Source organism: Numenius arquata, chromosome 11, assembly GCF_964106895.1.
Source record: "Numenius arquata chromosome 11, bNumArq3.hap1.1, whole genome shotgun sequence".
NCBI lineage: Eukaryota > Metazoa > Chordata > Aves > Charadriiformes > Scolopacidae > Numenius > Numenius arquata.
In genome coordinates, this window is record NC_133586.1 from 11,066,648 (window position 1) to 11,094,087 (window position 27,440).

At 44.3% G+C, this 27,440-nt stretch overlaps 1 protein-coding gene across 1 annotated transcript in view; it reads left to right on the forward strand.

The window, feature by feature from the left end:
• The first annotated feature begins 2,702 nt into the window (after positions 1-2,702).
• HOMER2 (homer scaffold protein 2) overlaps positions 2,703-27,440 on the forward strand; it is a 58,324-nt gene continuing 33,586 nt past the window's right edge. Inside the window, exons 1-2 of the mRNA XM_074155573.1 lie at positions 2,703-2,951; positions 25,343-25,499. Coding sequence (XP_074011674.1) covers positions 2,860-2,951; positions 25,343-25,499 — 249 coding nt within the window. The 5' untranslated portion in view covers positions 2,703-2,859. The remainder of the gene's footprint in view (positions 2,952-25,342; positions 25,500-27,440) is intronic.

Consider the following 27,440-nt stretch of genomic DNA (forward strand, 5'->3'; position numbering starts at 1 on the left):
GACAGTGGAGGACTTCAATATGGAATCTTCCGTAGAGCAATCACTTCATTCAATATTGATAATGTTAAACCGTTTGCATGCGATCTGGGCCTCATTCAAATCCATGAGATGTTCACCGTTGACTTAAATTGAGGACAGTACTTCATCTTGTATTTGGCAGATACAAAAAGACAGCAACAGTGTGCCACACTTCAGAAAGAGGGATATCTCATCCATTTGGAAAAATAGAAGGAATTTCAGATGAAGGGAGTGCACTTACAGAAACCCAAATACGAGCAGAAAACTGGGTTAACTTGCTGTCTGCCGGACCACATGTCTCAGGGTCCTTGATAAATGGGACCACTACTCTGTCTCTTCTATAAGACAGTTTTGAAAAGAGCATAAATCAAATGGGAATACTTATGAACAAAAGCGATATACAAAATTTTGTATCATGCGAATTTCACAGCCAACAATAATTCCGTAAGCCTAAGCTTTTTTTCGCAATTGGGGATGAAAATACACGCTTTAATTTGTGATTGGAAAACACTAAAACATTAGAAAATGCAAAGGCAACTGCAGTTCCAATTTCCAGTTTTCATCTCATCATGACACATGTAGTGAGTTCATTACCCCATTTTGATCCAATTCCATTAGGTATTTGTAAGCCACATACAGTGCTGGTTCATAAAACATAGCTTTCAGATAGGCACCAAAATGAGCTAATTGCTCAGAGAGGACTAAGTCAACTCCTCTCTGATGAATGGAGTATGTAATCTAACAAAATGAAGTAAAGTGTGTAAAACAGTGAGATAAAATCATCCTCTTTATGGTGGGAGTTTTTTCCACAAGATTGCCAGCCTGCCATTTTTTCCCCTTGGAGATCGCTACTCCTCGCTGTTTCCCCAGGAAGAGAGGAATGGTCATATCAAAGCAATATTCAAGGCTGCAGCCCATCGTGAACACAAAAGGATTGTCACTTTTGCCATGACTGTCCTGGAGGAAATGGAACCTCGCCTTCAGCTGGCATAACAGGACATGGGAAGCCTTTAGACTGCAGCGATTAGGAAAGGAGTTAAGTCTCCTTCAACATCCACGGTGACCATCTGACCGCGGGAAGGCGAGCAGGTATGTTGGCCTGGTGTCATCCCACAGCCTTTTGAAAACATCTGTGTAATCCACCCTGCTTCCCCCCCTTCCCCACGTCATAGACTTTATGTGAGTGTATGGGGTCGAAATTCCATTTTGGTGCTCCAGATACCAGGAAATAGTTGTCTGTCAGAGAGGGAGACAGTTTCATTGTCCACAGCTGGATGGTGTTATGTTGCTGGTTAAGTTTTCCTTTGAGGGTTCCCATGAGGTCCCCAGGTGATACCGGGGACAATCCCAGTTATTACACACAAAGTTAAAGCAAGCAAAGATTGTCTTTCCCACAACTTCAAAACTTTCTTTGAAAGAAAGGAAAGAAGGGATAAATCAACATGAGATTAAAAGAAAAAAATAAGAAAAAGATTAAAATAATCACTCTTGATGGCAGGGTATTAATTATAACTTTGTGTGGGAGAAGTTAAAATCCTCTCTTATGTGTGAATTAGGCGTCTTTTCCCCACAAAAGAATAACTGTGTCTGTGTAGCACAGTCCTACAAATACCCGAATGAGCAGGTCCGTGGCTTTCCCGTGGATTTGTCTCCTGTGATTGCCTATCAGATGTCAGTGTCACCCTCGTGGTTAGGCAGCCATAACACAGCTCTTCCACACTAATGCCATGTTTCCTTCCATGGAAAGGAATCATCTCTCACTTTATTTTCACGAAACCTAGAGGGAAATCATAGCTTTGGGACCAGATTTGCAGGGGGGCTGAAGAGGGCCGGAAGAGACTCAGTCCTCCTGATGCCCTTTGCACTCCTGGGCTGAGCAGCAGCAGGGTGGTGGCCAGATCAGGACTGCGAGGCTGAGTCTGCCGGGGCCCACTGCCCAAACGGGGCTGAAATTGCCTGGTGGCTCGAAAGCTCCTTGAGATGGCAGGGCAGGCACGCGCACACGGGAAAACGTGTTTCCCCGGGGAAACGGATTCAAAGCCTGAAAAGCCGTGGGGAGAGCTTGGTGGCGGGAGGGAGCCGGCTGCTTGTGTTTCACAAGACATCCCTCGGCCGTGACATCGCCTCGGGGTCGGAAGGGCGGCCCCGGGATCCGCTCTCGGACCGCAGCCGTGCCCGTGCCGCGGAGCCGGGGCTATCGGCGGGGCGCCCGCCCGCTGCGGGACAAGCCCGTCCCGGGACAGCCGGTCCGGGGACAGCCGGTCTGGAAGCAGCGGGTCCGGAGACAGCTGGTCCCGGGACAACTGGTCTCCCGGGACAGCCCGTCCCAGGAGAAGCATGTCCGGGACCGCCGATCTGAGTTGACCGCGCTGTTGGGCCTTCAAGGCAGCGGGCGGGGCCGCTCGGGGGGCACCCCCACAACTTCACCCGAAGTTTTCTCGTCACCCGCCCCCCACTCCAGCCGCGGCCACCGGGGGGGGGGACACCAGATGCTGAAGTCTCCCACCGGGGCTTCTCGCTCCCCATCGGGGACACAAACCCCACAGGGCAACTCTCACCACTACCACCGCCGCCGCCGCCGCCGCCTGCCCGGGACCGGGGCGGGGAGCGGAGGGGCCCGGGGGCGCGCCCCGCCCCGCCGCCGCCGCCACCCCCGCGCTGCCGCCTGGCAGGGCGGCGGGTGCGGCGGGAGCTGCTCGGTGCCGCCGCCGCCCGGGAGGGAGGTTATGTAAGGGGGGAGGGAGGCGGCGGGAGGAGGAGCAGGACGACTCGCCGCCGCCGTCGCTGTGCAGCCGGGCAGCCGCAGCCAGCCGGGGCCGGTGCCGGTACCGGGGCGGCCGCATGTGCGAAGTGGGGACGCGGCCGCCGCTGGCCGCCGAGCGCGGGGAGCCGCCCGGGGGTACCGCCGCCGCCGAAAGGTGTCGAGACATGGGGTGAGTCCGCCGGGCCCCGACCCACGCGTGGGCGCCGACCCCCGCCTGGGCGCTACGTTCCCGCCCCGACCCACGCGTGGGCGCCGCCTTCCGCCGCCCCGGCCCCGACCCACGCGTGGGCGCCGCCTTCCGCCGCCCCGGCCCCGCCGCAGGTGCGCCTGGCCGCCGGGAAGCTCTGGGAGAGCCCGGCCGCCCTGTGAGCGCTCCCCAAAACCGGCGGTTTATACCGTAATTAATCATTTGCCGCCCGCTCGGAGCGGCGGCGGAGAGGCTCCCGCCCGAGGCAGCGGTGGAACGGGGACGCAGCGGAGGAAAAACACCTCCGGGCACGTTACCGGCGGCAAAATCCTCGCTAGAATAAGCGGGGGGGAGCTAGGGGGTGTCGCGGCCCGAGGGAGGCTGGTGCGGGGCCGGGGTGTCCGGTCCCTCGGCGGGGAGCTGCGGGATGTGCGCCGGGCTGAGCGGCGAGTTCATTGTCAGATGTTGCATGCTCTGGTTCAGCGAGAGCTCTCGGCTGCTGGAGGCACACAAAAAACTTGCCTGAACTGTGCCAGTTGTTCGCTAATTTCTGTAAATATTCCCTTGCCTTGTTCGTTGTTGGGTTGGGGTTTTTTTGTTGTGTGGGGTTTTTTTTGGGGGGGGGGGGTTTAACATGCCAGAAGTCTCTGATCACATGTGACGGCCTCTTGGAGCATTCATCATGATCTTTCCAAAAATCAGTCGTGTGTTTTTCCTCTCCTCTAACTTTAACAAGGGGATAAAAGCCGAATGCTGGCATTAGAGCAGTTTGTGAATGAAATACCAGGAAACAGAGGTTAATATTGTGCTTTTGGCTTGGACTATATATAGGTTTGAGATCCTCTCGACCAGAATGTCTTGGGGGATTCCAAACCCACACATTTAATTTGCTTTATTTCTATCCTATTATGTTCTCTTACACCTTTTCTCTTGCTTGCCTCTCCTCACCCCCCTGTGGCAAGGAATCGTCCTCCAGTGTCTGAGCTTCCACATGCCACTTCGAACTATGCAAACTCCCACTAGAGATTTGTTTATTATTGTCAAAGTGATATAATTCGAGACAATATGGGTAAATAATGAATTAAAATGTCATGCATGTGTCTGAATTTGATACCCAGGAGCACAGGGGCAGAGGGAGAAAGAAGATCTAAGTCAGTATCTCCCTGTGTTTCTCATCAGGGTTACAAGGGACTTGTCTGCTTCTTAATTATGTAAAGTTCCACTGGAAAATAAAACAGAAATTGTCCCTGAGGTTGGAGAAAGAAGCACCAAAACCTGCCTGGAGCAGCTCTGCTCAGCCCTGCTGAGTCCAGGATGGTCAGAAACATCCATCCAAGGGAAACTTCCCTCTGTCATTTTACCTGGGCATCTCTAAAGGCAAATGTTTTTGTTGTCGTCATTTTTAACCATTTCTGTACTGGTAGATCAGTGTAGCTGAAAAGTTTAGCTGTGGTTTGGAGAGAATTGAGTGGAAGGTTGCAGTGGTCCCCCACCCCCTTCTGTAAGTCAGTGGTAGCTCCGGCTCAGTGTGGTCCTGCTCTGCCTCCAGAGCTGTTCAGCTGTGAAGGACTTGAAGGCTTTTGAGTGCTCTGATTGTGCTCATGTCTGCACTGCTACGTATGCTGTGTTGGGTCACGCAGTCTTGTACGGGTATGAGGCACGTTTACCAGTCTAGTTCAATATCCTGATTTAATGTGTCTCTCCAAGTAAGTTATTCCACTCTCACACTGGTGCATGTGAGATCAAGCTCCCAGCATCATTCATTCCCAGGGTTTTGGCGTGGGTTGTGCACACTCGTACACCCTGTACAGAGTGCAGACAAGGTGTTCTTTAGATATACATCTTGCATCATTATCTTGCCATTCACCTTTCTGATACAGAGAACTTGGAAGTACGTTCGTGATAGTGTTATTGCAGCCGTGGCTCAGCACACGTGACACAGGAGCAACCTCCCTGGGTTCCTCCCTGTTCTATCTCTGCTGGCAAATGCTTCACCTGCTCCAGCTTTTCCTTCTGTGAAATGGGCACCTCTGTACTCATCTGTCTTTGTGAAGTACGTTGTGATCAGAGCACAGAGCTCAGTCTTTCTTTCTTGAGAGAATATATCTTGTCCCAGGCATTCCAGTGGGACTTTGCTTCCTGGGCACGTTTTGGTGTCACATATGGGGCATGTTCTCAGAGAAATTGAGACAACTTGACTCAGTTCTTAAAATATTTTTTTTCTTTCTTTTTTTTTTTCCTGGGGGTAACCATTGCTAATGATTCATTTAAATGCTGCCGATGGATTTGGCAGTGACTGATGGTGCTATGAAACCTGATATAGCTACTTGAGCTCAGCAAAGCTATTTAAATTGCTTATTAGCTGTGAGCTGAGCTATTTAAACTGTTGTTTTAGTTCAACTTACTAGGCAGCAAGGTAGTGTCAAGTTTTACAGAAGTAATTTACATGTTTAAAAAAAATTAATGCCTGTAATTCAGGGTATGGGAAAACAGTGTTGTAAAAAAAAGTGTCCAGGGAAAAAAAGAAATCTGTTTCAGTGCCCGTAAAAATCAATGTGAAGATTCTGCCAGCTGAAAACCATTGTCTTTGGGTCAAGCCACTGTTAAGGATCTCACTGGACAAATATTTACTTTAAAGGGAAGAAATCTTTTCCTGAATCACCACTTTCTTCTGCCCAGCATACCTGGTAACTGCTGTTACCTCAGTAGTCTCAGAGCTTAAACTTTAGCTATTTGAAAACCACAGTGTAATGTGTTTCCAGCTGTAGAAATCTTTGTCTGAAAATACCACCTGATTTGTCTCTTGGTGTTGCAAGCCAAGGGCTAACACAACCAAGAAAGTGACTTGCTTGTCTGTGGCTCTGATTTTAGTGAGCTGTACCTACTCATCTAATAAGCACGGTCTGATTCAATTTGACTGCAATTTAAGCAGTCTAAGATAACTTTCCAGTTTTAAAGATGCTTCAGGTTTAGTTATTAGATGATTTAAGGAGGTATTGGACAGCTGCTTCTTCTGTGCTTACATTCTTTACTATTTTTATTTCTTTAGTATCTTTGCATTTCTTTATCTGTCCCTTACAAAATATTTCTTGTAATGAGGGGTGTGACAAGTATCCAGTTTGGATTAGACCTGTAAATCACTGCTGCTGAAGCTGTTATTTATATTATCTATTGGATTAAAACTCAACTAATTTAAATACCCTCTAGCAATAAAATTGAATTTTAAATCTTTTTTATAAATCATATCAAAATGAAAATCAGGCCTCTGAGTGTTAGAAATTATCGTAGAAAGTTGTACAACGATGTAGATGTGTGCTGTACGGGTTAATGATGAACTAGCTCATAGCACATATTTCTTTGGGCTGATACGAGATGGCTTCTCTGTGCTGCTTCCACAGGGGCTAATTTAGTCCCATCCAGCTGGGATCCATCCGTACCTCCCCCAGGTGTGCTTTGAGCCCACACCTTTCTCCAGGAAGGTGGGAAAAGGCACATTTCTAAGCCTGGATCAAGCAATGAAGCAACCTCATCTTAAGGAGACTGGACTGAGGAACAACACTCTGCCCCTCCTGTAATATTCTTATGAAAAGGTGCAGTTGGGGGCCTGTATCTCTCAGAGCAGTCATATGTAATGTTTTTATTATGCGGTGACATTTAAGAGCATCAGGGATGTGCCTTGCAGTCTTCCCTTCTGCTGTTAGCAATAGTTATGTCCCTTGGCCAACATATGGCTTTATCTGGGGAGCAAAAGGCAAACAAATGGGAGGACAAGGAAAGAAGAAGGTGAAGGAAGCAGAAGATGCGATGAAGCACATGTTATAGGAAGACATTAGTTTTGGATGGTGTTCAAGCTGGCCTTTCCTGGTACTAGCAGTACTTTAGATACCATGGTGATAAGCTTCCCCTAAGAAGCTCCGTAGCGGGGAACAGCGCGTTGCAGAGGAAATTCACCTTGGCCGTTGTCCAACTCCCGCTGAAATCCATGGGAGTCTCACACCGGCTCCCTTTGAAGTTTGGCTGAGCCATCTGTCCACGAGGGAAGGGGACACCCTCAGACCCCTGGGAGTGGCAGGCAGATAACAGCACCCGGCTTTCACTGCAAAGCCTGTGTCCCTCAAAGCAGGGCTGGGACAAGTGTTTACCCAAATGCAGCTGAGTTGGTACTGTGAGCTCAGGGGCTCTTTTTTTGAGGTTTTAAGTTCCTAGTGTAGCTCAGATTATATCAGTCATTATCCAACTGATGATGGTGTTGGTGTTCACGGGAAGGGACTGAGATTTGATAGATGCTGAGGTTGTTAATCTCATGATTTTTGAAGCAGCTGGCTGGGGATGCTTGATTCTTCACAGCCTTGGTTCCTTATATAGCTATTCCCATTTTGCAGAGTGGGTATAAACAGCTGCTGTTCTGACTTGGGGAATTCGGTACCTCTGTACAGATACAGGTGTCTGTACAAAATCCAGTGAAAAACTCAGCTCCAGAGAACTTTGAGTTCTGGAGCAGTACGTTGGGTTCACTGAAGCAGGTGGGAAAACTCTGTTGACCTCAACAGTATGTATAAAACCTGTTATAGGTAGTTCCTTTCTTATATTTAAAACAACTTAAATAAGGTTAGAGAGGCGGGGAGCTTGGTGGGGTGAGGGGAAGAAAAAAAAAAAGAGCAAATAGCTAGATCATTGTAAGGATTTGTATGTGCTTATGATCTTGGTGTGGTTCCATTCAAGTGAGTGAACAAACCTGTAATGTTGGAGTGTTTCATCCAAGTCTGCCATCAAGTGAGAGACCTTGTCACCTCTCACACCATCATGTGAGGCATTTGTAACAGAGCAGATAGACGCATGTGACTGAATTTGGGTAAAAATCTCCTGTGTGAATAAACTCCAAGGAAAACACGGGATTGGGAGAAATTACGAAACAAGCTCATAAAAGAGTAGTAGAAAGATACGATGAAGGAATGATTGGCATGAAAGACACAGTAGGTTAACAAAAAAATTGTAGGGTCTGCTCGAGATGAGTTCAGCAAATTACAATAGGAAAAGTCTGCCATTACCACAACTAGTTTGAGTGCCCTGGTATAAATTTCACCAAAATTTGCTCACTGGACAATGCTGTAGAAAAAGTGAACAGAAAGAAAACTTAATGTTAAGAGAGTGATCGTAGTCAAGTTGCTTTCAGCTACTAACCTAATTAATTACCACTCTTAATTTGATTACCACTTGAGAAAAAACTTATAAATAAAATATCCTCCACAAGGCTGGGATGTCCCTCAAGACCTTCTTTCCATTTGAAAAGAGGATGGTGAGTAGGTCTCCTGATAACAAAGGCATCATTTGAAATGTTAAAAAGAATAATTTGATGTCCAGCTCCTTAAAACTGAAAGTAGTTTTCACTGGTTCAAGATCTGACAAAGTGTCTTAAACTGTTCAAGCATATTCCCAGCATCACTGAAACAGGCAGAGAGGAGCAATGAGTTTGCTGAGAACCCAAGAGCAAGGGCATCAGCCTGGTTTTGCATCTGGATTTTCTGCAGTGCTGCATATTCGTTTCATTCATTCATTTGGCTCTATCAATGCAGTGCCTGCCTACAATAAATAGCCTCACCCATGAACATATATTTAAGGACGCGTAAGCATTTTGAATCAGCTGTTGGTTTTCCTGTTGACTTTGTGATAGGGCGTGTGCAGAGTGGGAAGGTCCTCGGTCCTGAAGGTTGCTACACGGTCAAATCTCTGCCTGCTTTCACTTTAAGTGCTGTCCATCACGTTTGTGCACTTTGTGCCCTGCAAATACAGTGTGTGACTTGTTTGTACTGTGTTTTGGTTGTGGCTCTTTAGGATGTAAATGTGTTTAGGGGAACATATTTCAACTATGTTTCTCTGATAATTCAGCTGTGGGCTGTAAATAGCTGACACTCCTGTTATTAAATCTCAGAGTGTGGCAAGGGCACTGCCTTCAAACGAAGACAGGAAACATTTAAGCTTGAGCATTAAAGAAGCACTTTTAATGGCAAGAGCAATTAGGCAGGGAATAGACCATTAGTATCAGGGAAGGTTACTGCTGCGCCATCGCCACACATCACCCAGCACGGGTTAGAGACAGTGTGAGTAGGGGTTGTGTAATATGTACTCATGCAAAATGTACAAGATGAGATTGGATGATGCAGTTGATCTTTGATTATATTTTTGATGACACATCCTAGCTGCTCTCTGCCTGTTTGTAAGAGAGAAATCTGCCCGCTGCTGCTGGCTTGGATGCTCCGTGCTTAGCTCATGTGTGACACGAGTAGCTGGCTGCTTACTCCTCATTGACGTAGCAACTATTAGAGGCTATTGGACCCTCTTGCATCACTTGGAAATGCTTTGTAATGGTAATTTTGCCACTGGGGTCAGTATTAAAATGAAGATAATATTTTAAATAATTGATGCTCGAGGTATTTTAGAATTTGTTTAAAAAAAAAAAAAAGGATACTGCTGGATGACACCACCAAGCGGGACAGCCTGCTTAATGACTCATAGGGGAGCAGGAGGCTCTGCTGTGTAGGTGTTTCAGGATTTGTGGGCTTCATGTTGAAGGCTGGCAAGACTGGGAGCTTTAGCTGCAAAACAACTGTGGCTTTATCATGGAGAAGAGTGAGCAGATTTGACACAGGGGAAAGAGGGCTTGGCGATGGAGGTGTGAGCAGAAGTGATTGCTGGTTACTGTGCAAAGCTTGTTCACTTCAGTGGCAGCCCAGCCTCCTTTCCTGCCTCCTACACACACTAGTCTGATTTTATTTATTTGACATGTCTTATCAAAATGCAAGATTGTAAGAATTTCTGAAGTGACAAACTGTTTTCTTTCCGTCTGGAAGATTCACTGCAGCCTACAGGATTTAGAAACTCGAGCCCTGCTGCAGTTCAAAAAGAAATTTTGTGTAGAAGTTGCACTTTTCTGCCTACATATCAAGGGGCCCAAGAGAGCCCTCTGGAGCTGCTAGGTGTTATTATAATGCAAATGCTAACAGGGAACAACAGAAGTCCTGCAACTGCATCCTTATCAGGCGAGGTTTAGTACATCAATGCAGCAAGATAGCAAAGGCCTCTATGGAATATATTTAAAAATATGTAGCCAGCTTGCACAATATTTTTTCCTAAAGCTGCTTCTAGTTGTACTGAGGATCCTTCCTTGTGGACTGTGAAATTTTTGTTTGCTTGTGCTTAACACTTCACAGTAGATTCTCCTCAAATATGGAGCACTGTATTTTTTTGGGGAAAAAAAAATAATAAATTAAATCTTGCATGGCCCTGAAGGGAAATGTTAATTTTATTATGTGGAGGTGTCAGCATCTTATTTTCGGTATTCATTACTCATTGTTTCATCCCTGGAAGAAGGACAGGTAGTGTAGCCAGAGCTGGGAGTATTCAGCAAAGCTTTTCCCTTTGAAAACATAGTACTTCAACATGCACACTGTCTCTCCTTCATATTAATTGCGTTGCAGTGACTAACTCAAGTTCTTTCCTTTTTGTGAGTTGCTCTGTAATCTGTAACAGCAACACTTTGTTGTTGCCTTTGTTTCATTCCCTGCTTTTATCAGGTTTTTGTATCCTGTCTTCTCACTATAAATCTGCTGCACGCATCTAAAATGTCTCCCTGCAGTTGTTTAAGTAAGTGGGAACATGTGATTGTTTTGTGATATTGAAAATTGTCAATGAGAGCATTTGAAAAAAAACGGGAGAACTTCTCTGAGATGAGACATGCAAAATGTCCCCAACCAGCACTCAGGGTTGTGCTGGGGCTCCTGGCTGCTGGGAGAATGCGTGGGAAACATGGGGAGAGCCTGACACCTTATTATTCTTTATTTCAGAGATGGTGATGTCTAAAGATGAGATAGAAGCTCTGTTCTGGTGGGTCGTTCAGATGCCGGTGCAAAGATGGCAACAGCATAGTTGTCCCCCTGTCTCTGCCTTGCCATTGCCCCATCTCTAGCCAGGATGTACCTGTGCACAGCCCCACCAGGGAAAGCCCCCACCTCTTACACCTTCACATGGGCCAAAGCCAAAATACTCTTCCCTGACCTGCCAGGAGGTTTCTGCTCAGAGGCACAACGTACACCCAAGGGCACAACCACTGCCCTTGAGTATACGAGGAAGGGAGATAAAAGCATCTTTGGACTCTATTTATGTACACATATAATCCAATGGTTGTCATAATAATCCCCTCTCCTCCAGATGGGATAGGGAGAAATTTATTCTTTTATGAAACAATAAAGGAGATTTAGTTTCCTACAACTTTACAGTATGCAGGTGAATGAGAGCTCTCTCTTTTCATTATTATTTTTTGTTTGACAGCTGTTTGTCACTTATGTAGTTCATTACAGGAGATAGCTCTTTTTCTGTTGCCTGTTGTTTGCAGAGGTGGTCTTTATAAACTTGTATTTAAGGGTTCTTCTGAAAATACTAATACATAAAAAGGAATCTAATTTGGTTTATGGTTCTTTTCAAGATGAACAGAAACTGGCTTGACTGAGAACAGGGATTTGACACTTCACTACACCCACCAAAATGCAAAGAAATTCAATTAAAAGCTTGAGTCTCTAATCTCAGTTAGAATGAAACACAATTGCAGTGGAGCAAGGGTCAGATCCCACGTTGCAGAAAGGGAGCTGTTGGTTTGGGAGTTATTTGGGGTAGACGGGGAGGCTGCTCGCTTCCTCTCAGGCAGATCGAGAAGTGTGTGTGAGTCCAGGCCTCCTCAGGGAGCTTTCCTTTCCCCTCTGTGCCTCTTCTACCTTCCTCTGTGCTTTGGAGCAGGGGAATGGGTGTTTGTGCATAGTGTGAAATTCCAATTTGTCTTTTGAGAGATCCGAAGGACAAATAATGTCTTTAAAGTTTCTGTGCGATCCTCAAAAATGTTCCCTAAACAGAAATTCTGAGTATCTGTTTTTTGAGACCTTCACACTTGCATATTATGGATGATGCATCAGCTTTTAAGGACTTAGTCGTATGCAGCCTGACTCTCCCAGCGATCCCTCTCTCTCTGCTTTGCCTCCTCAGACTATTCTGCAACGCCTGTGGTTTTGCAGAGGGCTCTGGGGACAGCTTCCTTCTTCAGCTGGACTGAGCTCCTCGTGAAGCCTGGGGTAAACACCTTTCCTGTGGCTGTGGTTACCTGCTTTTCCCTCTACAGAAAAGGTCTGTTCTGAATTTTTCAGTCTCGGAGCAGTAATCCTGCATACGTATTGTTCAGATCTTTGCAAGAACTTCTCTCCATTGAGCTAGAAATTAGCATTTCAAATTCTATGGGGGAGAAGTTGCCAAAGTTTATATTTTAAGCTTAGAGTTTGGAACAGAATCAAAATATTTAATCCACTTTGCATTCCCTGTTTGGTCTTTCCTCCCTGCCTTATGAATTGGCATCCTTCTCCTAACGACATAGAGCAATATTGTGTGACTCTAGAAGGCCTTTCCAATGAAATATCAAAGTAACAGTCACTGATTTTCCACACACTTTCAAATAACTGAAATTAGTGTAGTGACATGAGGTTGTTCTGGAAAGGGTGAATGCTCGTCAACTGCTTTACAGGATGACCTCTGAATTATTGGCCAGAAGAGAAAATAGACATGCAACTGCTGGGAACGATTTGGGGTGGTTCACTGCTGCCTGTTATCCCTTAAAAGCACGGCTGATTTCCAGGAGTTAAGGAGGGTGGTCCAAACTTTGCACCTTGGATCTAAGTTACTTTTCCTCCCTTTCTTTTCTTTTTCCATCTCCTTTTGGCACTTCTCCTTCCCCTGCGGTGGCGTTGGAGCTGCCGCGGCTCCCTGCGGGGAGGACAGCCCGTCCGGTGCCTGGGGCGGCAGCAGCTCCCAGCCTGGGTCAAAGCGTTGGCTGGGGAGGCACATGGAAAAACACGGGGCTGGTCTGGGTTGTTTAGGGAGAAATGGGCAACTGAAATGCCCTTTTGCTGCCTTTCAGGGGTGGTAAAGCTTCCTAAAAGAAAAATGTGTTTAGAGAGATCTGTAATAGAGGCCTTACAAGTCAAATTGATTTCATTCTTAGGGTGCTAAAGTGTGAACGTGCAAAAAGCATAGTAAAAATTTCTCACCAGTTGGCACCTTATCCTCAGTGGCTGAGTGAGTACTTGATCCATTCTGCATACTAACACCAGGCACTAATTTTAGATCCCAGGGACTATGAAGAGTACAGTTGCTAGCTCTTGACTTGCTGTAATTTACTTACAGCAAATAGGGGAAATTGGTGTATAAACGTTTTTTCTCCCCCAGCAAGGAAGGTGTCTGCTTCCACTAGCAAGGAATCTCCTACCATAAGAGTGCACTCAAAACAAATTACTTCAGAATACAGGACATTATTTTTAATCCTATTTTAAAACAAGTAAGCGTTCAGAATTTTGTTCTGAAAATTAAGGGGAAAAAATAATTTAAATTGCGTAATATGGGTTATTATTCTAGCATAAAAATCTGTTTAGAATTTACAAGCTGATTTTGCTCACATTTGTTTTGTATAAATAAGCAGTAACTTAGAGCAGAAGAGGATCAGGTCTTCTGTATGTACTCTCCCATTGTTTTGAAGGGTGGATCCACTGCTGCATAAATCTCATAAAAGGTTCAAAGCCCCACAGCAAACGCATTAGTAAAGGACACAGCCATAAGCAGGTTGTGTTGTCTGGGATGCGTATCAGCCTGACGTATTATCCATTGAGTGCTTTCTTTGCATTTGGTAAATACGATGAGCTACCGGCTTTGTGCTGAAGTAGCGCTGCAGAACTTTGCAATGGCTTATCCAGTCAGCAGAGAGCAGGATGAGCCTCTGGTCACCATCCAGCTGGTTTGTTTTGTTTCGCCCGGGCATAGTTCTATCCTGTCTCAGTTGATTCCCCTTTTGGGAGCAGACATGGGGACAGCTAAAGACATATATTGCATGTATAGTCCTACTCCAGAGACACCACTGTCCCTGGTTTGGGCAGCCCTCCGCTGCATTTGCATGGGCCGGGGCTGGGTATGTAGCTACCTTTAAAAATAGGACAATAACTACAATGTGCTTTCAACCAGAGAGCAGAGAAGGATTTAGGAAAAAATACCAGGAAAAGACAGTATACGTATCAGTGCTGCCAACTCACAGGGCAGCTGGCCTATCAAGCAGTAAATAGTGGCAACTAAATAAGGGCAATGCAGAATAGCTAAAATGAGGCATGTTATCCCCTGGCTATCACAATGGCGCCGTACTCCAGCTGCGGACCCAGTACACAACCAGTTTCATCAATAACTCTGTGATACCCGCAGGCCCTCGAGCCTGCACCAAACGGGAATCCTGGGAGAGAGCCCAGCCGCAGTGTACCGGCCCATCCGAGCTCATCGTTTTTATCCCAGTTCATGGAAAAATTATTTTAGATCCTCTCATCACTTTAAACATTTTGGTAAGTGTTAATATACTTTCAGCGCAGTGGAAATAATCACCATATGGCTGTAAGATTTGCCATCTGTCCAGAGATACTGAAATACAATTAGTCCATGTAGTCCATTTATCAATCTATAAGTGACAATATTTACAGTCCTGGCAACTTTGGCTGCTGACAGAATCAGCACTTGCATAGGCCTACCTGTCTGGCCTTATTACAATCAATATATAAATGAGACAGAAAAAAATCCCATCATTCAGCTGTGTCCTTCACCCTTGACAGAAAGAAGAAAAAAGTCTATATTGGTGTAAATGAGACTGAGGAAATGTTATGCCTTAATTTTTGTAGCACTAATTGGATTTTTATGTCTAGTAGACCTTAATTTCATAAGGCAGAGCCAGATTTACTTGCAGTCTTTCAATCAAGAAATACCAGCAGGACAGAGTATGTCACAGGGGAAAAAATTATTAAGACCTCTCCTGTTGTATTAACTTCCAAGGCACAGAAAGCTAAATGTTAGAAACATGAGAAATGTGATCATTAGCATCACACAGGTAAGATTTTTTTTTTTTTCAACGTTTCTTGTTTCACTTCAGAAAAGTGAGAAGATGGCTTTTCAGCAGAGTGAATAATTTTTTGAAAGAAGGTCAAGGCCTTTTTATTTTAAAATTGCTAATGATCTGATACTATAAGGGGTCTGACTTTTGACCGCTCCTGTGGATCTAGTCCCTGGCAGGTGTCCTGGCCCGGCCACTCAGGACTGTTACCTCCTTAAAACTTGAGTTAGATTTGACATGGCTAATGGAAATCCAGAAAAAACTTGAACTTTTTGTATGGTTTTACATATTACTTGGACTCCTCTTGCATAATAAGTTTATAATAAGAATGTGTGCTATGTTTTGTTTATTCTACAAATTTTCAGCCAGCCCACACTCATTTTTGAGACTCTGCTGACATGAGAATGTCACTTTTTTTTGCATATTTGCATTATAGCCCCTAGTTATGGAACCTGCATTGCATAAAAAATGCTGATACTTGAAATGAAATCCTCCCATAGCCTACACCTTGTGTAACCTGTGCCTTGCATAACCCGCAAAGTTGGAGGCACTGGCATGCAGAAATCGGGAGTGCCGAGGGAGCAGGGCTGTGGGGATCAGAAATACGGGGCTGTTGAGGTTCAGGAGTTTCTGGGATAAGTTTCTCCTGATATTACCTTCAAATATCTGCAGTTTGCAATGTTAGCAAGTTCTAAGGGGTTAGTTTTGTGCTTTTAGTGATATGGGGGTTTTTTGTGGCAAGGGGACTAGTGGATTTTTTGTTTTGTAGATACTGTTTCTCATGAATAACCTGTTGGTGAAGTGTTTCAGATTTAGTAGTCTTTCTCTCTGAAGCTCAGCAGATTACCAGAGCATCTTCACTTTTGCACTGGGGTTGCTGACAGCTTTTTATACCAACAAATAAATGTATATATCTGAGATCTGTACTGTAAACCTGATGGCAACAGATGGTGTTATATTTTTAAAGATTAAAGTGAATAACGTTAGCTTCTAAATGTTTGAAATTTCCTTTGTATTTTTAACTCAAAGCAGAAGAAATGTGTCATTGTGGATCTTACTGGCTGCTAGTAAATACATTAGTTTTGAGAACCATGTCCCCCAGTTCCTTAGAGAGGTGCTGCCTGTGTGCTAGCAGCAACCAAAATACTCTTCTTGCTGATTCTATTAGTCCATTAAAATTGCCAGAAAATGGAAATCTGCTATCTTCCAGATAGTCTAATTTAAACTGCATTGAATGGGGAATGATACCGGCTTTAGCCTTGCTTGTTTGTTTCCCACATCTTGCCCTTTCCTGCCAGCAGCTGTGGGGGTTCTGGCTGTGCACACAAGGGATGCGCTTGCATTGGAACCTCTCTTTGCTGTTTTTATTGGTCATCTTCACTACATTCAGTGATTTTTGTCTCCTGGATGGTTTACTCGAGGAGGCTGGTAGCAACAAATCTGTTGAAACATGGCAGTGCCGTTGCCAGCCCGGTGCTGTTCTCAGCATGGGCAAGTTGATGCATGTACCGAAAACCCAGTTCAGGCATTGGTTTGCATCTTTCTAATCTCTTACAGAGTAAATTGCTTTTCTTTAATTGCTTTTAAATTTTTACATGCTTAAGTTTCATTGAAGGCATGCATCCCTGTATTAAACCATCTGTTGGCACCCTTTTTCTTGCAGTCTAATAAAGCACTCCAGACGGGAGTGTTTTATTAGCCCAGGTGCGGTGGCAGCGTCTCCGGTCACAGCGTGTACCGGTGCAGGGTGCACACCGTGCCCTGCCCACGCCTGGCGCTGGCCACCCCGGCAAGCAAAGCCCTATCGTTTGCTTCTGACATTACGGTTGGTAGAATTCCTTATTTGATACTTTAGGCAGTAGATCAAAAAGAGTTATACAACTTGTTCTTTAAACTGAACTGATTGGCTTTCTTCCCCCCCCCACCCAGTGTAAGTGGAAGAAAAGCCTCAGGGGAGAGCATTTGAATAGGGTATGGGAAAGCATATCGATAATTACATGCATGGATTAATGCACAAAAGTACTCCCCTCCAAGGATCCGCTTAGTTCTGTGGTGTTTGAAATAATGGAGTGTTTAATCATATTATTTTGCAATAGTGAGGCTTTGATTATGCTACTGATTAAAATCAACTTTTCAGATTTCTTTGTGCAAAGATAACTTCATCTGCCATGCAAATTCTTACAGCAGGGGAGGAGAAAAAGTCCGAAACGTAAGGATGCCTCCCTGGTGGTGTCAGTGGGTTTTTCGTGGACAATCACACGCATGGTCTTTCACTTCGGTCTTCTGTTTGTAGGTACAATGCATTTTGATCATATGTCCTCTGAAATTTCGTGTCTTCATTGTTTTTAAAATAAACACCGAATAGCCCTCACAACCTCAAAGTATCCCCGGCCTTCTGCCGCACAGAAGACATAGTGCAAAGGATTAATAATAAAGACCTCACTAGCACGCTAAAGGATTTTTCCTGCTGTTTTACAAATGCAGTATAAATTGCTCTCTTCCTCCAACATTGTGTTTACATTATTTTCTCCTCTTTGATCATTTCTCACCCATGCTAACTCCAGACATGTACAGTGTCTGACGTGGGGTGAGGAGGCCTGGCAGCGACGGGCTGCTGGTACCTTATCTCCCCCAGCAAGGCCAGTGCTGGGGGCCCCTGGGCGGCGCTTGTGGGGTGGGTGAGGGCTCCAGGGCATGCTGCCTCTTGGGTTTGGGTGCTGCTCGAGGAGCTTGGTGCTGTTCGGATCTGCACACTGGCTCCTTATTTCTCCTTTGTAAAGGAAACAAACCAACCTCCTTGATGTTTCACCTGTGCATGGGAAAATTCACTGTGGCACAGAGCTGTGGGTTCATTCTGGTTCAGCTGGGCTGCTCGGGCAGCAGCAGAGGCTGATGTGTGCCCCACAGGGCTGAGCTGAGCGTTTCCCACACATGGGGATCCCCTGGGCTGGCTCAGCCCTACACACCCCACTGCAGTGAGATCCTGTGGGGTCCCTCCTGCGGCAGAAGGAGCAATGAGCTCCTGTGGGGGTCCCTCCCTCCATGGGTCTTGTCCAGAGCTTTCCAGAGCAGCCCCGAGCATGTGAAATGCAAGGCTAGGGCTTGCAGGCACTTCATCCTTCCTCACATCAGCAGCACAGGGTAGGTTTTGGTGTGTGAGGTAGAGCCTGGTGGTTGTCATCACCCCTGGGTGGGGGCTGAAGGCACCGGGCAAGGCGTGGGGGGAGGTTGCGGTCCCTCTCCTACAGGTTTGTGCTCTCCGCTCCAAGATTTACACTCCCAATTTACAATGGCAATCTCTTGCTGAAATAGTACAATACAAACATTGTGCCACAGCGGAGGCTGTGCTGAAAGCATTAACTCTACAGGAGCTGGAGCGAACCATGAGGATGTAATTTTGAACTAATCCAGAGAAAGAGAAGGTTTTTGGGGGTCTGCTTATGTGCTGATGCAGCCTCATTTTTCACCAAAGGTAGCGGAGGTGCTGGGGTTAAACAGAGTACAAGTATTTTTTTCAAGTATTTATTACAAGTTTAATAGGGTTTGGATTTATCCCTATGCAAATGAGAGGCTGTGTAAACATTCCTGGGAGTGCAAATTTATGGGTCATCTTTCAGTGTCTTCTTTTTTCTTAAGAAAAATCTCTGAAATAATCAGGGTAACCCAACCATTTTTACACACACATGCCTCAACTTGTTTTTTTTCTAATAAATAACCTTACCTGTGGAAGATTAGTTCAGGGTCATCTCAGTTCCTGTCACTTGTGTATGAGTGTTTATTCACAGTGTCTTGAAAGGTTAATAGCTATTTGGAGATAGCCCAAAAATAAAGTGTGAGCTTTTTCACTGCTGAAGTTAAGCCTTTTAATTGTATATTGACTCCACATAGGCATAATAGTATTGTGAGATCTCACAGATGTTACAATGATTTTCCTACTGAGAGCTTTTGTCCTGAAGATTTATTCTTTTGGACAGACTAAATCAGCCACAAATCAAAAATGAGTTTAATTAACGTCTATGCTTTTAACAAAAAATTCTTCTTTAGCTAGCTAGTTTTTTTTCTTTTTTTTTTTTTGGTCTAGGTAACTGGAACTATTATATTTCCCGCAGATGCAAGAAGCACTTCTGCTAATTACATTTTGTCTGTTGAAATAATAATAATGCCTATAAAAGGAGGTAGCTAAAAATTTAATTTTATTTCCAGGCTTGCTACTGGCTCTGTTATCCCAGGATGCCATCTCGCTCTCAATGACTGTTTCCTCAGGTGTAACACGGAGCCGTCACCCACCGGTTTGCTTCACCCTGTGAGTCCTGCACCCTTGTGAGCTGGGACAGGCTCTCCTCTGCTGCTGGTGATGTGCGCTGGCAGCCGGCGCCCGAGCCTGCCTGTCACAGCCGATGAGATTGGACTGACCCAGATTAATGAGCATATGCCAATTTGGGAAGGGAGCAAGCTGCCTGCTTTCCTGAGGCTGCTTTGCTGCTACCGAGTCTGTAAAATGTGGAGGTTTAGGGTTGGCCTCTCCCCAGCTCTGCGTATTGCCCATGCTGGTGGCCCAGCCTGCTGTCCTGGTCCCTGACCCCAGTCAGGAATGGGGCAGTGATGGACGTTGAGGCTACCGTATCCCAGGGAATTGGGCTGAGACAGCTGAATTCGCTTTGTTTGTGGTGAGTGTAAGAGGGATGCGCTTGTCTTGACTGGAGTGCCTGCTGTGAGGTGAGGAGGAGTCCTCCTACTCCACCCTGCGTCATCATTAAGAAGCTAATTCATGTGGCTTTCTGCTTCCTGAAAGGATTTGATCCAAGATGGCGTGAGCCTTCCATGTGTGGAAGTAACAGGCTGGAGGATAGCGGACTCTCTCTTTTGTTTTGAGCAAAGATTAATTTTGTGTATAAACTGCAACCGCTGTGCTACTTACTGTGAGCGACACCATGAGCTGTAACTTCTCCCCACAGCAGTTAACTCCTCCATCAGATGTCTGCCTTTACTTGGATTTTGATGTTTCGGGGCGAGGGGTTGGTTGTTTACTAAAGTTTGAGATGTGCACGTATGAACAAGTGAATAGTGTTACGGGCAGATGAAACAGTAATTTTCACAGGAAATTTTTAGGCATCATTACTTGCCCGGACTTTCATTGAGATGGCTATTTCAAATAGGAGAAAAATCTTTGTGAACTTGGGGGCCACCACGCAACAGCACAGCCTGGCAGGGCAGCTGCGCACCCCGAGGCCTGGGGACCCCCAGTGCCAGCACTGCTGCCGGCTGAAGGGAGACATTTGGTGACTTCGGGGGTCATGGAGGAGTGACTGGAGAGCCTGCTGCTTTCGAGAGGCAGGAAATACTTTTTCATTTTTTTTTGGGACCGAAGACACGAGATTGCCTCACTAATGTTGCTTATTTTTGAATTATCATAGATAAATGCAAACAGCATTCCAAACTACATTATATGTGAAGATACACGTAAGGAATTTGTTCTTTTTATTTCACTGTCAGGCAGTAGTAGCGATACTTGATCCAAATAACTATTGGCACCAAGTGTATCATGTTGGCTTTAGCAAATAAATTTTTTTTGTATCATCGCAAGCAGTGCTGGGGGGTTTGTCACAATCTAGGATTTTTGCGTTCATACTTCTTTTTTGAAAGATCCTCATTATCTAATACTTGTTATAGCAAATCACTGCAGATCTGCTGGCGCTGTCAGGTAGCATAAACCTCAGCGTGGGCATGATGCTGGCCTGTAGCAGGAAGCACCATGTTCCAAAAACTCTACGCTGACGTGCTGTCTGCAGGCATGTGCGTCCTCTGCCAAATGGCAGCTGTATGGGAACGTTTTCTTTTAAAAAATATATTTATTCCAATTGGTAAGTTAGACAGTGCAGAGCTGGCTAGTATTAGTGTGGGAAGAGCACAAATAATCCTGTCCTGTAAACTAGGAATCCTCTTCATGGAGAATTTGATGTGATCTATTAATAAAAGTCTTAGCAAAATGTGCAAATAGTGGTTTTGCCTCTGGTGGAGTACCAGGCAAAGCTCCTGTCACAGATATGTTTGATATCCAGATCCTACAAGAAGTAAAGGAGCTGCTTTGTTCTATTTACTGCTCAGCACGTAACTGTCCTGCGTAACTGCATAAATGTGCACTGGACACTTTGCAAATTCAAAAGAAATTGGGTGCTGATCCCTCAGGCACCCATGTGAGTCACTGTGTTATATTTACTACCAAAAAAGATTGCTCCAATACAGAACTGTTCACATCAGCAGTGCCTTGTTCAGAGCCGGAGCCGGCTCCATGTGGCCTCACACATGGCTGGGGTCTGGGGCTTTCCCAGTTGCCGGTGGGCCACCAGCCAGGGCTCATGGTGCCATGGCTCTATCAGCCACCAATATCGCACAGCCCTTACAGTGCTGGCTGCCAGTCAGCAAAGGCTCTTTACAGCTGAAGTGATTTAAATCACTGGTTGTGCTCATGTTTCAAATGATAAACAAGGAACTTGGAATTAAATAATTTGAACTTTTCCTAAGTGAAAGCTCATTCTAGTTGATTAGGAGGAGTAATATAAAACACATGGCTTGCAGCTAGTCACACACTTGTAAAATTGGGTATGGTTGTATATTAACCAGAACGTGATACAATATCTCACACAGCTGTGGATACCGTTAGTTAGCTCCAGTCTTGTTTTTTGCTTTTTAAATTCTTCAGAAAAGGTTAATGACATATTTCTACATTTATGGAGAATGATTGCTTTTTACTTGAGATTTGTCTCATGTGACACTAGTATGGAAATTAAGTCAACTAAAATGTGTAAAACCGTGAGTTGAAAATTACAATCATATTTATAAAACATGCTGTCCATATTTAATAATAAAAAAAGCTTATCAAAGTGCACTTTCTGTCTTAATCTGCATTATTAAACAAAGAACTATTAGCTATAATTTAGGTTTCCATTTGCTATTTTTCAAGCAGCTTTACTCTAAACAGTGGATGTCAAATTGATTTTTAAAGAGGTTTGTTTTTTTTTTTTGAAAGAGCGTTTAATCAATCATTAACAACTTTGCTTAAAATTCATGGGATTTTAAACATTCATAAATTCCCTTTGTTTTCTGATTTACAAGTCTGCAGCCCGGCTGGCTGCTCCCTGCCTCCCCAGGCAAACTGACAGCCTCACATAACGACCCGCTTATGGGTCGACGCAGGATGCGCTGCGGGAATTTTGAGTTAGCATTGCTGTTCTTTTAAGCATAAGACTTGATAAATCTCTGTCAAAATGAGAAGGAAAGAAATCCTGGTAAATTAAGTTATTCCTCTATCAGTAAAGTGCTTTCTTTAATGTCAAAAGTTGCAAGTGAGTAACGCAGAATCATCCTTCTCAATTTGGAGCTGTGTAAGGCTGTGGTTAAATGTTGTAAAAGTGCCTAATTCAGCATTTCATTTGAAAATTGAGTGCCACAGTTTTATAGCTGCCTGTGTGCGTGCTTCACTGGTCAAAGGAGTTAGGGGTGCAATGAAGGAGAATATTTCCCCTCCATGTTAAAAGCTGCACTGCTGGAATTTATTGACGCTGTTGGCTTTGCTGATCCACCGTGGTGCGAGGGAAGGTGCGGTGGCACCCGGTGGTGCGGGCTGATGCCCACTGCTGGTGGGTTTGGGCTCCTTGGGGTAACAGCTGAGTGCAGACACGTGGGTGGATTCAGCAGCAGGGAGTGAGGCAGGGCAGGGCTGCAGAAATGCATTTTTTCTTAATTTTTACGAATCAACGCTGGGAAATCCTTCCATTGTCCTGGGGGGACTTCACCTGCTCCAGGGGGCCAAAACTCAGTCCTGGGGCTTTGCTGCCTTACAGAGCCACCTATGCCAGGAAGATCAAAGGCATACATTTGAGACTTGACACAAGGTCAACAGCTCATTTACCTTGAATGAGTTAAAATGCTTAAGTTTACACATGGGGCTGTTTGCACCCAGGAAGACAAGATGGACTTTTTTTTTTGTTTAATAGTCTCAAAGATTAGAAACACAGTCAGGTTTTACCTTTTTAATAAAAGCCCCACATGAATGGGTAGATGGCTATCTCAAGCCCTGAGCTTCATTACCCATTAATTTATCCACTTGGATGCATATTGAGAACAGTAGCTGCTACAAGATTCCCGAAAAAAATTGAGAAAGAGTTTTTCCCTTCATTCCACTTTTGTTATCTCCAGATGTACTTTATGTGCCTGCTGCTGCAGAGAGGCCATGCATAATTTTAAGTGTTTTCTGGTATTGTTAAGATGACTTAACAGAGTTAAGGTAGTTTGTGGAATGGGTTTGCATGAAGGAAAAGTCTGAAACTTCTGAAAGTTTAGACTGCAATATATAGGTCATATTACCATTAGCAAAAACAATTATTAGCAAAATCCACAAAAAATATAGAGCTAAGTAAAAGGCTAAATAAATTCAAAATTATTCTTCATTCAGGGAAAGTTTGTATTTTCAGAGTAAAAGAGTAAGTAGCTCCGGGAAAACTTCCCTTTCTGGTATTCCGTAGTGCAAACAAACCCCATGACCTTCATGGGCATTACGCTGCTAATCCTGTGTAATGGATGATGGAAATATTTAAAAAATGTTACGGAGACCTGCCCCTTCTTTCCTCCCAGCTAAGGATGACATTGATTTTAGCGTGTGAAATGAGTCAGATTCAGTGAGTTACTGATAAGGAAGAGCTGAAGCAAATGCTATTCTTTCATAGCTGTAACGTGACAGTCCCATTGAAATTTCAATTTATTTCATGTAAGTATTTTACAGAGTTCAACACAGCTGTCCATCCAGAAACCTGCATGGCAGCCCCTGCAAAAATGTAAAACTTTGCATATGTCTTGCAAGGAGAAAACCATTGTTTCATTTTCTCCCTCCTGAGGCCTTGCTGGGCTTTGTAAGCTCACTCCATCTTTCCTGTGCTAATTCTACAGGTAGATCGCTTCATCTCTTTGATATTCCTTATTTTACTTCCCTCGATTTTAATTTAACTGCAAGAGTCAAGATCATGTATGGTGTTCGATACAGTTCCTACATACAGTACCTGAAGTTGTTCTATTCTGAAAATGCGCAGGTGGGTGGATATACAAGAAGCTGAAGATTATAGGAATGTTAATAAAAACATACTTCCAAAACTATGGAACAGAGAATAATAGAGAGAATTATTTATATAAATAGGAAAGACTAGCATATGAGAACAAGAGATTTCTCTGGCCTTTCACCTACCTCTTTTCATTTGCTTTATGCAGAATTCAGCCTGGGAGCCTTTTCAGTTTCCATGTGGTAAACATTTTTGGGCAGTAACTCTATTGTAGTACAATTGGTTTTGAATCCTGTCATAATTCTGTCAAGTGTAACTATTAATAAATATTTTGTATGTGTTAACAATATATTGAGCAGTACACTTAATATAGACTGTTATATACTGTAGCTTTTAAGAACTAAAAGCATAAAAATGTATATAAAAGCACAGTAGAGCTTGATTTGCAGTTTACTTCTAAACTTGGATTAAAGGTATAGTTGGAAGTGAATTTAGCTTTATGTCTTTTAAGTAAGTCTTAATTCTGATTTTCAACCTAGATGACTTTGTGTGTATCACGTTTTGTTCTTTTGGTCCTGCATCCTCTCTGCTGTTCTATGTGATTTGCATTGTCACCTGTTGAAGGTAAAACAAAACCCCTCCACTGTGTTCACAGTTTTCTTGATGAGTAAAAGCATCCGAGGAGGGCTGGCGTTTAGGAACAGGGTGTCCGGGGCAGTACATCACCCACTGGTAGTTGATCTGAAAGGTAATATATATCAATACAGGGTTTTGCTTGAGTTTCTTTTCCCCCTTGCTCCCCAGGATGATTGACTGTTTTTGCATCTGATGAAATTTTCATGCCCATCCACAGAACAGTGGGAATCTAAGGATAGAGATTAATATTTCAGTAATTATACTGTGCCAGTAGATTGCTGGAATCATTGCTGCGTCTGCAGAGGACCCCTGGCTGTAGGTAGTGGTTCATAGGGAATGTGAGGCAGGAGGAAATCCAGCCAGGGGGAGCTTGTTGTTGCTTTTGGCAAAATATATGGATGGGGAAAGAAGGAATGCATGTGAGTGTCCTTTCCTGGAATAAATATTTTGAGGAAAAGGTGGGTACTGAGCTGGTATAACATGCAGAGAAAAAAGCTGATTGCTTTCTGGGCTACAGCAGCAACTTTAGGGCACTGAGTGTCACTGACAGATGACAAGGAGAGGTACCCAAGGCTGGATTGTGGCTCAGCAGCATCACTGCTCTGCCTTTTCACTTGGGGGATTACCAGCCACTCTCTGCCTTGTGCTTTCAACATGCCTGGTCAAGGCTGGGCTTCTGGGACATTTCATCTTCCGCAGACTCATGCATCCATTTCTCCTGTCCCTCCCTATTCCAGAGAACAGCCCATCTTCACCACCAGAGCCCATGTCTTCCAAATTGACCCCAGCACGAAGAAGAACTGGGTTCCCGCAAGCAAGCAGGCTGTAACTGTTTCCTACTTCTATGACAGCACGAGAAACAGCTATCGGATTATCAGTGTGGATGGAGCCAAGGTAGGAGGCTGATGGTACCCTGGCGTGTTTACTGTGTGGAGAGGATACTGTGACTGTCAGCCCTGGCTGAAGGTAGACATAGTTGGGCTACGTTAAGTACTTCAGTTCATAAATAGTTGCTTTTTTAATATAATCCATTATGGACACTTGTAGTGATAATTAGAAAACTACAGGGCACCTTAAAAGTGATTTTGCCAAACTTAATTGATTTTTCTCTCTGACTAGTTTGACTTCTTTGACTGATCTTAATGAGCCAAGAGCTTTAAGTGTCCAAATAGAGTCTGTAGCACAGTATCTAAAACCTCCACACATACTAGGCAGATAAGGCTGAAGCCTTTTTGGTGAAAAAATGTTCTTTTAAAGGGAATGAGGAAACAGATATGTGCAGGCTAGAGCTTTTAATGTAAATGCCAACTGCATATTCACTTTTGCCTGGTTGAACTGTTTACAGGTTAGCACTTAATTTTCTTCATCATTTGCACTGGAGTTCATCAGCCTCAGGTGACAAATTAGACATGAAGACTTTCCCCCCCTCACTCCTTTTTCTTATTTTATTTTGCATTACCAGATAGTTTGCTGAAGTATTTAATGTAAGAATCCTGATCTGTTGGATTGAATGGTTTGCTCAAACAAGTGTTTTTATTACATACTAGGTTTATCCCTCTAATTAGTCCCTCCGAAGTAATTTGTAAGGTGACTGCTTTCCCCTAGCAGACCCCAGTCACTGGTATAAATTAAAACATTTCACTCGTACAAAAAACATCAGTCATTTCTGTCAAAGCACAAACACAGGATAATAAGACAAGTTTACAGCCTGTTTATCTGTGTTCCTGTTTGGATGAGGATTTTAAAATATCACTGTCCTGGGAAAGAGAGATCACAGAAATCATCCCTTAATAATTTTCTATTTGTCATGCCTATTTCACATGCTTGTTTTTCCAAACATCTCCTGTGCTATATTTGGTTATATATTGGCTTACAAATCAGCCCTTACTGCCTGCTTAAATTGATGGTAATGTTTCATTGATATCAGTACAGCATTAATATATCACCATCATTACGCTGTGTGTGCCGGTGTGTTCATTTCCATAAATGCCAGCTAACCGCCCCGGCTGCTTGTTTCCAGTTGGCTCACACAACCCCTGCAACTTGCTGTGTAAAGCTGAGCCCCCCAAAATTTGCTTACACCCCACGGATGCTCCTGCTCCTGCTTGGGTGAAGCTGGTGGTGGTGGGCTGCTGATGCTGCAAACCCAGGCGAGTGTGACTTCCAAGCCAAAACTTCTGTACTCGCAGCAGTGGTTTGCTTGATTTGTGGATATGCGTGCATGCGTTAAGACCAATTAATGAAAAGAAAGTAATTACTGTATGTGGCAGGGGGAAGCTGCAGGGGCAGCATATGCCCACAGCCAGAGGTCCTGCCCAGAACTGCCAAAGTGTGTGCTGAGAACAAGGTGGGCATCCAAGCTTTGCTTTGTAATCTACCCCAAAGCCATTCAGAAGGAGCCACCCCTCTGTTTTAGTGTGTCCCAGAAGAAGGTGAGCTTTCCATGATTAAAATTCTCCCCTGGGGCCTCCTGAGCAAGAATCAATTGCTGCCCACATGAATTATTCATCTTGTATTGAACCTTTGCTGATTAAGGAACAGGTCGAGAAGAGATGCTGCCTTCACGCTCGCCTCTGGAGAGACCCCAGTTACGCTGCCTGTCCATTTTAACAGTGCTGATTTGGAAAAAGAAGTGTGTTTATACCCAAATAAGGTTAAAAGTTGATTTCACCCTCAAACAACTACTGTTTAATGTTTTGACCTACTTTTCTAACCAAAAAATGAAACTGGATAGAACTGTAAGAAAAAATATAAACAGGATCACTTGGTGTTGTCCTGCTTTCGTACATCTTTATTAGAATGTCTTTCGTGTGTTGGCAAATACCAGATGGATTA